The 14,996-nt window shown below is 41.4% G+C and overlaps 1 protein-coding gene across 1 annotated transcript in view; it reads right to left on the bottom strand.

The window, feature by feature from the left end:
- LOC110216433 (solute carrier family 22 member 15-like) overlaps positions 1-14,996 on the bottom strand; it is a 132,207-nt gene that overhangs the window by 24,849 nt on the left and 92,362 nt on the right. Inside the window, exons 11-12 of the mRNA XM_078151590.1 lie at positions 14,228-14,292; positions 12,134-12,295 (exon numbers count right to left, since the gene is read on the bottom strand). Of these exons, the coding sequence (XP_078007716.1) occupies positions 12,155-12,295; positions 14,228-14,292 (206 nt within the window). The 3' untranslated portion in view covers positions 12,134-12,154. The remainder of the gene's footprint in view (positions 1-12,133; positions 12,296-14,227; positions 14,293-14,996) is intronic.

Genomic DNA, 14,996 nt, shown 5'->3' with positions numbered 1-14,996 from the left:
CTGGGCCTTCTGGGTTTACATTAGTCGGACTTGGTAGAAATCTCCACCCTTAACACATCTATCTTGATGGAAAATAAGATCCTTGTGGGCAAAGACTTTTTCATTTGCTCTTTGCAGTCTCAGCACCTCACATAGTGTCTGGCACGTGCTTAATAAATGCCTTTGATCGACTTCTAAGAATTTTTTATAGGAAAGATAAGAGCCAGGAGATTATGATGGAAATTTCTCATTGGTGTATTCATTGCTTCAAAAAGCATTTAGAGGGTGAATACTATGTACCAGGCAGTATACAGGGTACTGAGAAACAAAGGTAAAAACTAAGCAGTCCTCACCCTCAGGAAGCTTACATTCTATTGAGGGGAGATAGACAACATGGAAACAGGTAAATAAATACAAAATATATACAAATGAAATTAGGGGAAAGGGCACTAGTAACTAAGGGAATCAGGAAAAGCTTCCTGTCAGAGGGGGCACTCCAGCTGAAGGAAGGTAGGGTTTGTAGGAGGTGGAGATTCTAAGGTTTGCAGGTGAGGTGAGAATGAATGCCAGGCATGGGGAATGGATCTTATAGAAAAGCATGGAATTAAGAAATGGAACATCAAATAGGAAGAGGGAGAAGGGAAGGGAATAAGCATTTAGTACCTACTATGTTCCAGGCACTGCGTGAAGAGCTTCAGACACAAAAAAAAGGCAAGAAGCTTCCATTCGAATGGGAGAGACATGTAAATAACTAGGAACACATAAGAACTACCAGAGTAGATGGGAAGGGATGTCACTTGGGGAGGCATCGACAGTTCAGGAAACTGGGAAAGGCTTCCTGTGGAGGTGGAAGGTGGAATGTGAACTAAGTCTTCGAAGAAGCCAAGGACAACAGAGGGAAAGAGACAGTCAGTGCCAAGACATGAAGAAGGAAATGGCGTTGTGTGTGATGAAGAGCTGGGAGGTCAGCATCTGCATTTTAGAGTGTGTGGAGGAGAATACTGCGTATGAATATCTGAGCATGTAAAGGGAATAATGAGTAGCAAACATGAAAGGTAGACTGGGTTTTTATGCCACATTATGAAGGGTTTTTTATGCCAGAGGAATTTGTGCTTCATCCTAGAGATGAAAGGGAGCTGCTGGAACTTTGGAGCAAGGTAATCACTCATGCGAACCTTTCATTCCTTTCTTCCTTCCTGACCCTAGTCCTACCCCTAGCTGAGATCCACTATTATAAGCCATTAGCTACCTTCATGCAATATGCTGTGGAGACTTCATGTCCACAAAAGATTATGGGCTGTTATCTGTTATAAATGTGCTTTTTCCCACTCAGGACCAATTTTCTTATGATAAATTATCTTTTACATTAAGCTGCCTAAGCTGGCATCCCTGCTTGTTTCTTGCACTCTGGGATGTTTGCCAGTCTCAAAGAGGAACATTTGATTGTGATGACAAGGACACAAATAAATGACGTCATTGCCTCCGAAACATAAGGAACAGGATGCGAAGATATGCCCCATACCTTCCAATTGGTGACTGTCAAGCCAAGGAGAAGAAAATGTCCTTTGGTGATTAACTCAAGCAGACACCTAGACTCAGCCACCTCGCTAGAAGTCAGGGGCAAATCAGGGAATTGTGGATGCCATGCAGGTATAATGATACTCAGGTGGTACCCACATAGTGCCCTGCAGCTTTCTCATCACAGCCCCATGAGGTGGGACAGTAAAGGCATTATTGTCCCCATTTTAGAGGTAAGGAAGCTGAGGCTCAGGGAGTTTAGATGAGTTGGCAAACCTCACACAGCCAATAAGTGGCACAGCCAGGATTCAATCTCAGACCCATTTTCCAACTTGCTGTGAAAATTTAAACTAGGAATGGAAATAATCCCTACCTTCCTTCAAAGCACAGCTCAGAGACCTCTCCATATAAAGGCTTTCCTGATCTCCCCTGCCATTAGAGTGCAATATTTATCAACATTACTTTGCACTAATCTATAAATACTAGAATTTCTTCCTCTGACCATATTTTGTTTCTCTCCTCCAGTAGAACTTTGTTAACTAATTCCTTAAGAAACTTATCCTTCCCATGAAAAAAAAAAGAAAAAGAAATTTATCATGTAAAGAGCAGTGCATAGAGCACCAGCCCTGGATTCAGGAGGAGCTGAGTTCAAATCCAGCCTCAGACACATAACAGTTACTAGCTCTGTGACCCTGGGCAAGTCACTTAACCTCATTGCCTAGCCACCCCAAAAAATACTAAAGAAATTTATCATGTGCCATAGGCACTTATTAAGTGCCAATTGAATAAGCACTTGGAATACAAACACAAAAAAAAGAACAGTGCCTGCCCTCAAGGAGCTTACATTCCATCAAGGCAGTCAGTGTGTACAGAATAGATGCAACACATTCTTGAGATGGATGGACAAATGAATGAATGAATGAATGAATGAGTTACAAAACAAATGCAATATACAAAGGGGAGGAAGGTTTTTACTGACCAGGATGGGTTGGGGTTAGGGAACTAAGCCAACAGGCAAAGGGAGCTGTCTGAGCAAAGACAAAGAGTTAGAAGGGTAGATGGGGAGTTTGAGGGGCAGAGAGTAGACCACTTCGGCTGAAATGTAGACTGAATGACAGGGAATAACATAAATTAAGGCTGGAGAGCTTAGGGGTGGTACCAGATTATGGAGGGCACTGAATATCAAGCAAAGGAATTGGACTTGGCTTTAGGTCACCCCTCCCTTCACAGTCATCACCACTGGATACTAAGAACACTGTGTTCCAAAGCCAAGGACACCCAAGGCTTTAAAAGTGCTTCCAAGGCTGAGTCAGGACACACTGAATAGCAGCTGTCAAGAGTGATGGCAGCCTCCACTTTGCCAAACCGATTATGAAACTGACAGAGATTGGCTTCAAATATAATGAAAAGGAACTTAAATCAAGCAAGAAGTAGAGCCATGCAGTAATATTCCAAGAAAATAAAGGCTAGATCTGAAGCAAGATGCAGGCAGAGAAAGAGGAGACTCATGCTAACTGGAAGAAAAGAAGCCAGGGCTCAGAGGCAGGGGGGGTCCAGCAGCATAGAGTTAGAAGAGAAAGGGACTGAAAAGGCCAGCTAGCCCAACCCTGTAATTTTACAGATGAGGAAATTGAAGCACAGGAAGGTTCAGCCCAGAGATGCCCAACATCACCTTGGCAGTAAGGAACAGAGCCTGGCTCAAACCTAGATCCTTCCCATCTAAAACCAGTACTCCTTTCACTCATTGGCTAGGGACTGATGCAGTGAAGACCAAAAACAGTGGAAAATAACTGAATGCTTGCCTCACCAAGGAAGGAGAATTGAAGGAACTGTCTCTTGGGGGAAGAGGAAGACCCTGAATCTTCCCAGCCCAAGCTGTTGTCAAGGCAGAAAATCTGAGAGCTGTTTACCAACTGGCTGAAGCCCATGAGGCCATTTCAAAACAGGAAAGGGGAAAGTCCAAAGCAAGGCTGGGAAAATGTTTTACAACCAAAGCAGAAGAAAAAAACACATGTGCACAGACTTCAAAGTACCCTTCCGTGGGTCTGGCCCACACCCACACCAGACACCAATGAAACCTGAGCTGGCAAAACTAGACTTCATGCTTGGTCCAGTGACTCTATGGAATTCAAGACTGTAATCAAACAGCTGAAGCAACACAACATAGCAGTCACAGTCTGGAGGTTTAAAAGTACTTTATTTTACTGGCAGAACAAAGTGGAGGGGGCTGTTTGACAAAATCTAGGGAAAATCTGACCTTTGCTGTCCTCAGTTTTGTGGGGAGTGCACTAGACCTACAGCCAAGAGACCTGTGTTCAAATCCCAGCTTTGTCCCTAGGGAAACTGCCTCACTTAGGCCAAGTCACTCAGTATTTGTGAGCTCTACTTTCCTCCTCCAGCTCCAAAACCCCAAGACATTTTCATTTTATACATCACAGGGTCCTACTATGTGCCCCATTATGAATGCTATACCTAGGAGGGAGTTACTGGAGCTTTGCCCCGCAGCTCTGAAATTTAGAAGATACTGACAATACTTATATTCCATCAGCAGGCAAAAACAATTGAGTGTAGCATCTAGATGTGAGAATACTGAATTAAAGGAGGAAGCTACCAGATGGCATATTCCTTTCCCCAGTGGCTGGTAGCCATATCCCCAGGTGACCTGGTTTCCAGCAACAGCAATCTGATGTCCCCGAGTCTTTACCAAGAGATCAAGTGTCCTGAAATCACTGTCTTTCCCCCTCAGTACTTTGTTGGGAAGAGGATATTATAGTGTCTCTCCCCACTTCCACATGCTCTTGTATCTGAGGTCCTAGGTCTTTCCCTAGGTTTCCCCCACTCACAACCAAATTTGTCTTATTGCCTGCCCCACTGCTGGACTATCTCCTTATGGCTCTGCCCAGAATGATGCCAAAAGGCTCTGGGGAACATAAAGAACTATAAGGCATGGTCCCAACCCCTAAGCTTACACTCTATCTGGGAAGACAAGACGTGCATACATAAAACTATAGCAAAGGATAAAACATCCAATATAAATGCAGATCATCCATGAAAGGAAAGCCCAGTACTAGTTGGAGTATACAGAGACAGTTTGATGGAGAAAGCTGAATTTGAGCTGAGCCATGAGATGAGAGATGAAAAGAATTTGAAAAGGCAAAAGGGGTAGGGGAGACAATCATTCCAGAGAAAAGAACATGTGAAGTCCTACACCTGTAGGAATAAGCACGTCGTGTTTGTGGGCAATAAGCAAACTGGTACTTATCAAGCAGGGACCAATAGTACCAACTCTTACGTCACCAGTCGGTGGCCCTCAAATGTGCTAGCCGTCTTAGCAATAGAGATTTTATAGAACTTATGCATACTGCCATTTCTAGATTGCAGATGAAGAAACTGACACTCAGAAAAGCTGACGGACTTGCCCATAAAAACATAGCAAGAGGCAAGAGACAGGAGACAGGAAGTCAACACAGGTCTACCAACTTCATACCCGGTAATTATTTCACCACAGAGGCAGCTTGGAATAACAGATATTGCTCTGGACTTAAAGTCAGAGAAGCCCGGCTATAACTTTGGAAAATAGCTGAAACTTAGCCCAACACCAAGCAGCTAAAAATTAGTACATAAGTATTGCTCTTAGACTACATAGCCATGAGTTAATGAGCAAGTCTTAGAGTTGCTTAAGACTCAGAGGCCAATGGGCTTGCCCAAGATCTGTGTTGGACACTGGCTAACCCAAGGCAACTATCAGAATCTTTCTCTCGGTTTCCTTGCCTATAAAATAAGAATAATAATAGCACCTACTTCACAAAGTTATTATAAGGGTCAAATGAACGAGACAATCACTAAGGTCCCTTCTGGCTCTAAATTTATGATTAGATGAATAAATAATGTATGCAAAGCACTTTGCAAATCTTAAAACACTCAGAAATAACAGCTATTATTATTACTATTATTATACTACGTTATCTCCAAGTGGATAAGTAGATCATGCTACAGTTTAATTTTGCATTTTCAAAGAGATGCACCTGAAAAGTCTCATATAAGAGCAACTATTTTTATACATAATCACTTTTTTGTTGCATTTCCAATATAATTTCAGAGATATGTTTCTTCAGAAAAATGTCAGACTTGACATTTGGCCTGAAAATGACAAATTGGCTTGAAAATTACATTTGAGGTGCCGAATATCCCCCTGAGGAAGCAGTTTGCCTTCATCAACGTAAGTCCCCATTGCATTTAATTCTCCTACAGTGTGTAAATGACCCCTTCAAGAATGGAGCTAGATGGAAAATCAGTCCTCATGACCTCTCTCTATACTCAGCTCATCTGTCAAGGATCTGTGACTCTGATGTTCTGAGAACTCCTTCCACCAAGAGAGTCTTCTACTACAAAGAAGCTACAACTTGGTAGATAACTATTAGTCTTCATCTACATAGCTATAACTTAATAGGTAGATTTTAGAAAGAGGGGCTTGAGGTTGAGTCAAGCTAAAGGACTTGTTAAAGATTAGGCAGCCGGTAAGTGTTAGAAGCAGTACAGGAGAAAGAAGGTCTCTATTCAATTCTAGGGAGCTTCTGGTAGAATTCTGGAGGGAAAGGAGGGAGGGAGAAAGGGAAGAGAGAGATGGAGGGATGGAGGGAAGGAAAAAGGGAAGGAAAAAGAAAAGAACCGTTTATTAAACACCTCCTATGTACCAGACACTGTGCTAACTATTAAATCTATGCTACTACAATTCTAAGATAATTTGAGGACAGAGAGGGATGGGAACTGAGGAATCTGGAAAGGCTTCACAGAGGAAGTGGCTACTGAGAGGAATCTTAAAGAAAGATCTAGTCATGAAGGGGATGGTTTCAGAGAAACCAGAGATGACTTGTCAAAACTGATGTAAAAGTAAAGTGAGTAGAACTGGGAAAACAATTTATACAATGACAGTACCATTGTAAAGACAAACAATTTTGAAAGACTTAGGAATGCTGATCAATACACAGTTCCGGAGGACTCATGATTAAACATATTCTCCACATCCAAATAGACAAAGAGAGGAAATGGACTTGGAAGAATGAAGCATTTTCTTTTACATAGACAATGCAAGAACTTGTTTTGCTTCATTGAACGTGTTTCTAACACAATTTATTTTTCTTGTTTTCTCATTGGGGTGAAGGGAGGTACAAGGGAAAGAATGCAGATCTGAAAATAAAATGAATTTTTAAAAAAGAAGAAAGATACAGCTTTGAAGGTAGAGAGGAGGAGGGGGTGAATTTCCAGCATGAAGAACAACTGAGAGTACAGAGAGATGGGAGGTGGAATGTCGAGTTCAATATACAGCTAATAGCCCAATTTGGCTGGAACTTAGAGTGCAGGAAGAAAGGAGAGCACTGTCCAATGAGATGAGAAAAATAGGCTGGAACCAGATTCTGGAGTGGCTTAAAAGCCAGGCTGAGGACTTTGTATTTTATCCTGTAGGCAATAAAATTATCATTGATAAATGCTTCCTGGTTTCCCTAGAAACGGAGGCCCTAAGTACCTTTTACCTAATGGGAGGAATATTTTAAATACCAATTAACCCAGCAGGGAGGCAGCTTCAGCTGTATCTTGGCACCCGCTCCATGCTGCCACAGGCGATAATCAGAAGCAGAATAAGAAATGCAAAATTCTGGCTATATAGCCCTGCCATGCTTTGCTAAACGAATATGAATCTTCATTAACTGAGAAGGATAGAGGATAAGGATGAGACCTGTGATCCCTGATATAGGAAACTCCTAAATGAGAAAATGTCCTCCTACCAATGCAGGTGGGCACCTTCCCTGCAACTCAGTCTTAGAGAGGTGCCTGGAACACTAGAGGATAGATGATACAAGCTCTGATAAACATGGCCCTCCTCCCACCCCATCACATCCATTGATTTCCAGAGTTCAGAGGTCTTTTTGACTCGAAGGCCAGCTCTCTACCCACTACACCATGAATGAAAATGAATTCCCTAATGAAAATGCATTAAATAACATTCAACCCACATCTTTGTTTACCATCCCACACACCAATGTTATCATGGTGGTGGCTCATTCCTTCTTTTCTTCATCGACTCTGTAACCATTGACTGAATGCTTATGACAGATAGATTCCTAAAGAATAGAACTTTAAAAAAAAAAGAACAGAATTTTTTTTGAAGGTGGTGGGGAACCTACCTGGCACATACTTGATTGACTTTCTTTAAAGCCATGTAATCTAATTAGCATGCCACTTGATAGTACAAAAAACAAAAAATCTTTGGTCACAGCCATGAGGTATTCTGTCATTAAAAGCCCACAAAAGGAAAATTAGAAAGAGGTGGGGTCGAGGGGAGGAGGGTTCCACTGAACACAAAATGAGCCTGATGACAAGTCTAAGAAGAGCAGTTAGGCAGTCACCCTCCAAAGGTGGACCTTTGCAACACTCTACCTTGGCAAGCTCATCAGATTAGGGGCAAGATTTCACTCTGCTACTACTGCCCAGCTTCATCTTGGACCCCATGTACATGCACATGGTGTTCTAATGACTCAAAAAATCTGACTCTGCCAAGGTCCAGCACTTGTCATTCATTAACTCCTTCCATGGCTACCAAGATGGAGGGTTGTTTTTCATGCTTCATTCACTGGTTTGTTTCTCCTCGGCTTCAGGGATCCACCGATGTTTAATTTACCTAACTACAGGCTCTAATAAACATGGCCCTCCTCCCATTCCATCACATCCATTGATCTCCAGAGCTTACAGTTTCTTTCTCCCCTCTAGTATCAAACAATGGCTTCCTGACTTAATTGCAAAAATTCCTTGACAAAAATATGCCCAAACATTGATCAGAGCCACTGTCCTTTTGGAGGATTTCAAAAGATGATTTCCTTTTGTTAGCATGCCTATTAAAAGATACAAAAAGGGCAGGATTAAAACTTCTGTGGCACCTAAGTTTGGGTCTGTCTTTCTGCCTCTTCCCTTAAATCAACTGAGTCTGAATCCTCTATTTATCATGTCAGAACAGTGAATAAAAATAACAAATTCAAATCACAGCATCCGTGGCTCGGCCGGTCTTCACATTTGTCATGTCATTCTCTACTCAGTCCTCTTGTAAATTAAGTGACCTCACTGCAAAACAGGGCTTCGGTTTTCTCTGAGACAGTGGTTTTCAAGGTGGGGTCTGGAGACCCTCAGGGACCCATGAGGTCGAAACTATTTTCATAACAACATGATAAGATGTTTTAATTTCTAATACAGTAACTATTGATAAACAAAATTATAAACTGAAGCTCTTTGGGAGGAGATCTTCAACAATTTTTAACAATGTGAAAAGGGGTCCTGATACCAAAAAAAAATAAATTGAGAACCGCTAAGGGCTACAAGAATAGCTAGCATTTATAGAGCACTTTGAGGCTTACAAAGCATTCTATAAACATTATCTCATTTGATCCTCACAAGAAGCCTGGAAGGTAGGTGCTATTATTATCCCCATTTTGAAGATGAGGAAACTGAGGGAAAGAGAGGTTAAATGACTTGCTAGAGTCATACAGCCAGTAAGTATCTGAGGCCATGTTTGACCTGAGGTCTTCTTGACCCCAGCCCAGGTCCAGAACTCTATCCACTGCACCACCCACAGGCTTTTTTTTTTTAATGGGTCCTTTTGCCTTTGTCTACAGGTCCTTAGGCAATAGGATACAGAGAAGTGAGTCATAAATAAGCTCCTTAGAGTAGGGATTACTTCATTCTTTGTATGCACACTGCTTGACACATAGTAGGTGCTTAATAAATGATTATTGATGGATTGAGGGACAAAGTCACCCAAAATAGACCAGCTAGACAAAATCAATGACTATAATACCTCAAAACTTAAAATATTTTATTATTATTATTGACGTGGGTTCTCTTTCTACTGACACAGATCATAATTCTTCTAAAACCTAGTTGCTGTGATCTAAATTTATGCTACTGAAGCCAACCTGGGGATGAACCACCCTGATCTTGGCTACACTGTAACTAAGGCAGGGTTTCCGGGGCTTGGCTGCCCTAGGGGTGTACATTTCCCGGCAGCAATCCACTGACTACCTTAGAATCCTCTGCTGTCCTTCCCTTCCTCTCCTCCATCACAATACATACAGGGATTGAAAGGGAAGAAAATCTAACATATACTTATATGGATAGATGGATGGATGGATGGATGGATGGATGGATGGATGGATGGATGGATGGATGGATGGATGGGTGGATGGATGGTTGGCTAGACGTGACAAAACCGGTTGCATTAACAGCATCCTTCAAGAACCCACCGTCCTTTCCAGATCATTAGCAGACATGGAAGAGTTTTTGGAGACATAACTCTGACAAGCTAGGCAGACACAACTCCCAGAGGCACTGGGACATCCACTAACCTCAACCACAGTGCTCACCATCTTACATAGACAAATGCAAGGCTTTACAGAGGCATCTCGAGTTCACTGAAATGTCATCTTGCCATTCGACAGTTGAATATACTTTCAAATATTATGAAAACCAGCCTTGTGGCTCTCCTGACTATATTCATTTTAGTTCATAGACAAAACATGGGTCAGCTGTGGCTAGAAGTCTTCGGGTGCTGACAAAGCAATGTCAATCCCTGGATCACAGGTTTTAAGCCGGGAGAAAGCTCAGAGGCATCTCATCCAGCCCTTTCATTCTAAAGGTGAGGAAAGAGAGGCCCAGAGAAGCTACCACACAGATGAGAAGCAGTAAAGGAGGGACCACGGGATCATGGATCCAGAGCTGGGAAGGCCCTCAGAGATATCTAGTCCAACTCCCTCGTTTCACAGATGGGGAAACTGAGGACCAGGGAGATTAAGAAAATTGGGCAAAGTCACTCTAGGTAGCAAACACCCTGGGATTTGAACCTATGTCTTCTGACTCCAAGGTTCTTTTCACCACATGATGCTGCCTCTCCAATCAAATCAAAATGGCTCTTGTGAGCAGCACAGGACAAATCAGTAGCATCTCGTTCGATTTCGGGGGATTTCTGGTAGCTCAAAAGGGGAGCTTGTGTCCTTGCTCTGGGCCTCCCGTTATCTCTAAGGCCAATTGCAATCAGGCTTTTTGGAGCCATAGTTTTGGTTCTTGGCAGGTTTGCCTGAAGAGTTTTCTTCAAAACTCCCTTGTCCTGCCAGAAAAGCCCCAGTCAATTTGCTCTTGCAGAAGTGCATTTAGAAAACATTTGCCATGAGTAAATGCTCCAGATGGTTTCTGACACGTAGTAATAGGAAGTATTTTTACATATTAAAAATCAAAGCACTTTCCAACTTCACCAAGTGCTTTTCTCAAAACAACAAGAAACAAGTATTATAATCATCCACATTTTACAGATGAGGCCACAGAGACTCTGAAGTGACTTACCTTGAAAGGACCTGTAACTACAGGAATCAACACTGGGATTTGGAGCCGGGTCTCCAGACTGCAGGCCCACTTCTCTTGCCTCTTTATCATCCTATCTACTCCTTTCTAGTAAAAAGATGTGGCTTTAAGAAAGGTCATTTCACTGCCCTACTACACAAGACAAACTAGGAAGTGTTTAATCTAATATTATTTCTAGGAACATGTTTAATGATTAACTATTAATATCAGTTAGACCTTGGAAGGTAGTGAGTTCTCCTTCCTTGGAGATCTTTAAGCAAAGACTGAATTTGTTGGGGATGTTAGAGAAAGGCTCTTGGTCTGGTATAATTTGGACTCGGTGGCTTCTGAGATCCTTCTAACTCACAGACTCTGGGATTCTGGGGTTAATTTGGCAGAAAAAACAATATTATATAATAGAAACATGGAGTCAAGGGAGCTAGGTTCAAATCTCTGCTCTGACATGCTCTAACTGTGGCATCACAGCAAAGTTGTTTTACCCTCCATGCTTCTTTCCCTCATTGGTAAAATGTACCAACTGTAGGACCGTGGGTGTGACAGTCTTTCTGGGCCCCAGGCAGCCCTTTAGGTCTATAAATGACAGGTGAATGGCTGATCCGCCTTGGTGGAATGAATTTCTACAATGCAAGTTCTGGGATCGCAGAATGAGATACCATCCTCCTCTCCCACTCCTAGCAATGAAAGAAGATGTCAAAAATGTAAACACTAGCTTTACAGAGAGAGGATCTGATTCATCTCCCGCCTCTGATGCTCACTGCTTGGGCAACTTTGGATGTATCTTTCAACTTCCCTAGGAATCAATTTCCTGATCTGTAAAATAAGGGGACTGGATGAGATGGCCTTTAAAGCCCCTCCCAGTTATAGAGTGATGATTCTCTGACCTGGGTTCAAATGCTACCTCTGATGCTTACTATTTGTGTGACCTTGGTCAAGTCCCTGAACCTCTTTGGGCCTTAGCTTCCTCATCTGTAAAATGGGCCTATTATGATGGTTATTGCAACATATTATATGTGACATCATTGTTATCACAATAATCAACAAATAAGCATACCTGTATATGCAGATCACTCTACCATATAGATAAAATACTTCCACCAATTATTCTGTTCTGTACAATGATTATTTATTCCCTCTCACGCTTTTAAAAAAAAGAAAGAAAACATTAAAAAAAAAAAGAAAGAAAACATTTTTGAAAAAAGAAAAAAAAACATTAAAAAAGGAAAAAAAGAAAGCTAACCTTACTATGCCTTCTTAGCACTTAGGTTTCTGAGGCCTGCAGATCCTGAAGGTTCTCTGTTATTGGTCGATTTAGAGTTTCTGGAAGAAGTAGATCCAAGAGTCCTGCTGACAGCCCACTGATGCCAAACACCACAAAGGGGACAGATGGGCTGATAGATTTCTGGAATTGTAAATGTCAGTGGTTGAAATGACCAATTTTTTTTTCACACCCTTCATACTGTTCTTTCAAGACTCTCAAATTCATTTTTGACCTCACTGAGTCATCTACCATAAATAAAGGCAGTCCTTTCAGGTACTCCACAAAGTCAATACACAGAAAACCGTGTATTATTTATTTCATAAATAAGCTCACATCTCACCCCAAAGCCAAACTTCCCCAACATGTGAGTATAAGAAAACACCAACCCCACCCCTGCAAAGAGGAAAATTTAAGAAAATATAAGAGGCCTCATAAAGACTTGAGTTCAAATCAGCATTGCCAATGGAGATCTCCATTTCCCCATCAGTAAAATAAGGAAGCTGGGCTAACTGGCCTCAGAGATGCCTTCCTGCTCTAAGATCCTGCCCACAAACAAAGGGTTACAAATATCTGCCATTTCCTCAGCACTATGACCCTTGTAAGGTACTTTACATACATTATATAATTTGAACCTTACAACCACCCTATGAGATAGGCATTAATTTCTACATTTTACAACTGAGGAAGCAAAAGGTCAGTGACTTGCCCAACGTCACATAGCGGGGCCCATCAGAGGTGGATTTGAACACAGGTTTCTCCCAGCTCTGAATCCAACATTCCTTCTACCGTCCCAAGTGGCCACTCAGTCAGAAAGGCTGATTTTATAAGATATTTATGATGAATTTTACATTCCTTGGGATTTGAACAGAAGCTCGTCTTGGAGGTAGATGACTCATCTTTTTACAAGTGCACTTTTTTTTTATCAATGAAATATTTTTTTTTGTTTTTTTTTTTTAGGCAATTGGGGTTAAGTGACTTGCCCAGGGTCACACAGCTAATAAGTGTCAAGTGTTTGGTCTGAGGCCGCATCTGAACTCAGGTCCTCCTGACTCCAGGGCTGGTGCTCTATCCACTGCGCCACCTTGCTGCCCCAATGAAACATTTTTAAAATACATGAATTAGACCAGCAAAAAGTAGGTGAGTAGAACAAGGATAGAGATACCATTTTTAATTTACTATATACTTTAAAAAAAACCCAAAAACAAACAAGCCGGGGGCAGCTAGGTGGTGCAATGGATAGAGCATGGGACCTGGATTCAGGAGGACCTGAGTTCAAATTCGGCCTCAGACATTTGACACTAGCTATGTGACCTTAGGCAAGTCACTTAACCCCATTGCCTAGCCAAAAAAAAAAAGCTGTATGTAACAGGGATTCATAATTTGATATGCAATCCTTTTTCTGCACTCTGTATCTGATCTGTTCATGTGCATTAAAGTTTGTCAAATTCATAATAATAATGATGAATTTTTTAAAGTGCTATCTTTTATAAGACAATAGAGAATACTTCACAATACTATTAATAACAGTTAGTATTTTTATAGCACTATACTAAGCCCTTTACACATATATTCTCATTCAATGTTTACAACAACCTTGAGAGATAGGGGCTATTATTATCCCCATTTTACTGTTGAGGAAACTGAGGCAAAATGATCTGCCCATGGTCACACAGCTGCTAAATGTCTGAGGCTCCATTTGAACTCAGATCTTCCTGACTCCTGATCTAGCACTCTATCCACTGGATCACCTTGCTGCTTAAGAAAAAGTGAAGATTTTAAAATCTCAATTTCAAATTCAAGTGTCAGTGTGATTTCATTGGTGCAAGGGAATTCATTTTCTCCAATAACACAACCATCTTCATCTTAAAGTCTTAGAGAGTTTCTTGAGGTTCAGATAGGTTAGGTGATTTGCTCATGATCACACAGCTAGCAAGTATCAGAGACAGAACTAGAACCCAAGTATTTATTCCTGACTCTGAATCCAGCACTCTCTCCCCTAAGCTAAGCTGCCATACCTACAAATATCTCAGGAACTGTCTCTAAAATAAAAACAAAATCAAAAATCTAACTTACCATGGTGGGTACAAAAGGAACCAATATACCACCAAGTCTGCAAGTCATTGAACAGGCCAGCATTCCTTTTAAGACAAAATCAGAGAAGTGATCGTAAGTCATAAATAACAGGCACAAAAACCAATTCCAGAATCTAAATATGTTGGCCAGAGATCCAACACATGGGGTTAATCCAGGGCAAGAGTCCTTGACCTTTGCTATATCATAGATCCCTTTGGCAGTCTTGTGAAGCCTATGAACCCTACATAGAATTGCCTACATTAATAATTAAAAGAAATGCTAAATTTTAGTTCAAGTTTAGTAAAAATAAAGATGTAATTTTTTTTCCCCATTCAAGTTTATGGACCCCCTGAAATTGATCCATGGACCTGGACCCTGATTAAGAAACCCTGATCAAGGGTGCTGGAATCCTGGGAGTCCAGGGTCATTTGGTGATGGAGAAAGAGAGGACGTGGCAACTGCCTAAAAAGATCCCAGGATTGTAGATTTGAAGAAACCTTGAAGGTTATTGAGTCCCTCATTTGGCTGGTGATAAAAATGAAGCGGAAAAATCTTAAGTGACTTTCCTCAGGTCACCTAGGATATAATATGCACAAAGTCAGAATTAGAACTCAGGTCTTTTGACTCCAAACAATTCCTATCCTGTTTTGTTTGTTTGTTTCCTCACGTGCTTATGGGTTAGTTAGTTGGTTGGTTTGTTGGAAGAGAGTAGTGAAAAGGGTTTGGATCACTGATTTCATCCAGGTACAGGACTACCAACATGGAAATT

Source organism: Phascolarctos cinereus, unplaced genomic scaffold, assembly GCF_003287225.1.
Source record: "Phascolarctos cinereus isolate Bilbo 61053 unplaced genomic scaffold, phaCin_HiC Scaffold_3;HRSCAF=262, whole genome shotgun sequence".
In the NCBI taxonomy this organism is placed as follows: domain Eukaryota; kingdom Metazoa; phylum Chordata; class Mammalia; order Diprotodontia; family Phascolarctidae; genus Phascolarctos; species Phascolarctos cinereus.
This window is presented reverse-complemented; position numbering and strand designations above follow the sequence as displayed.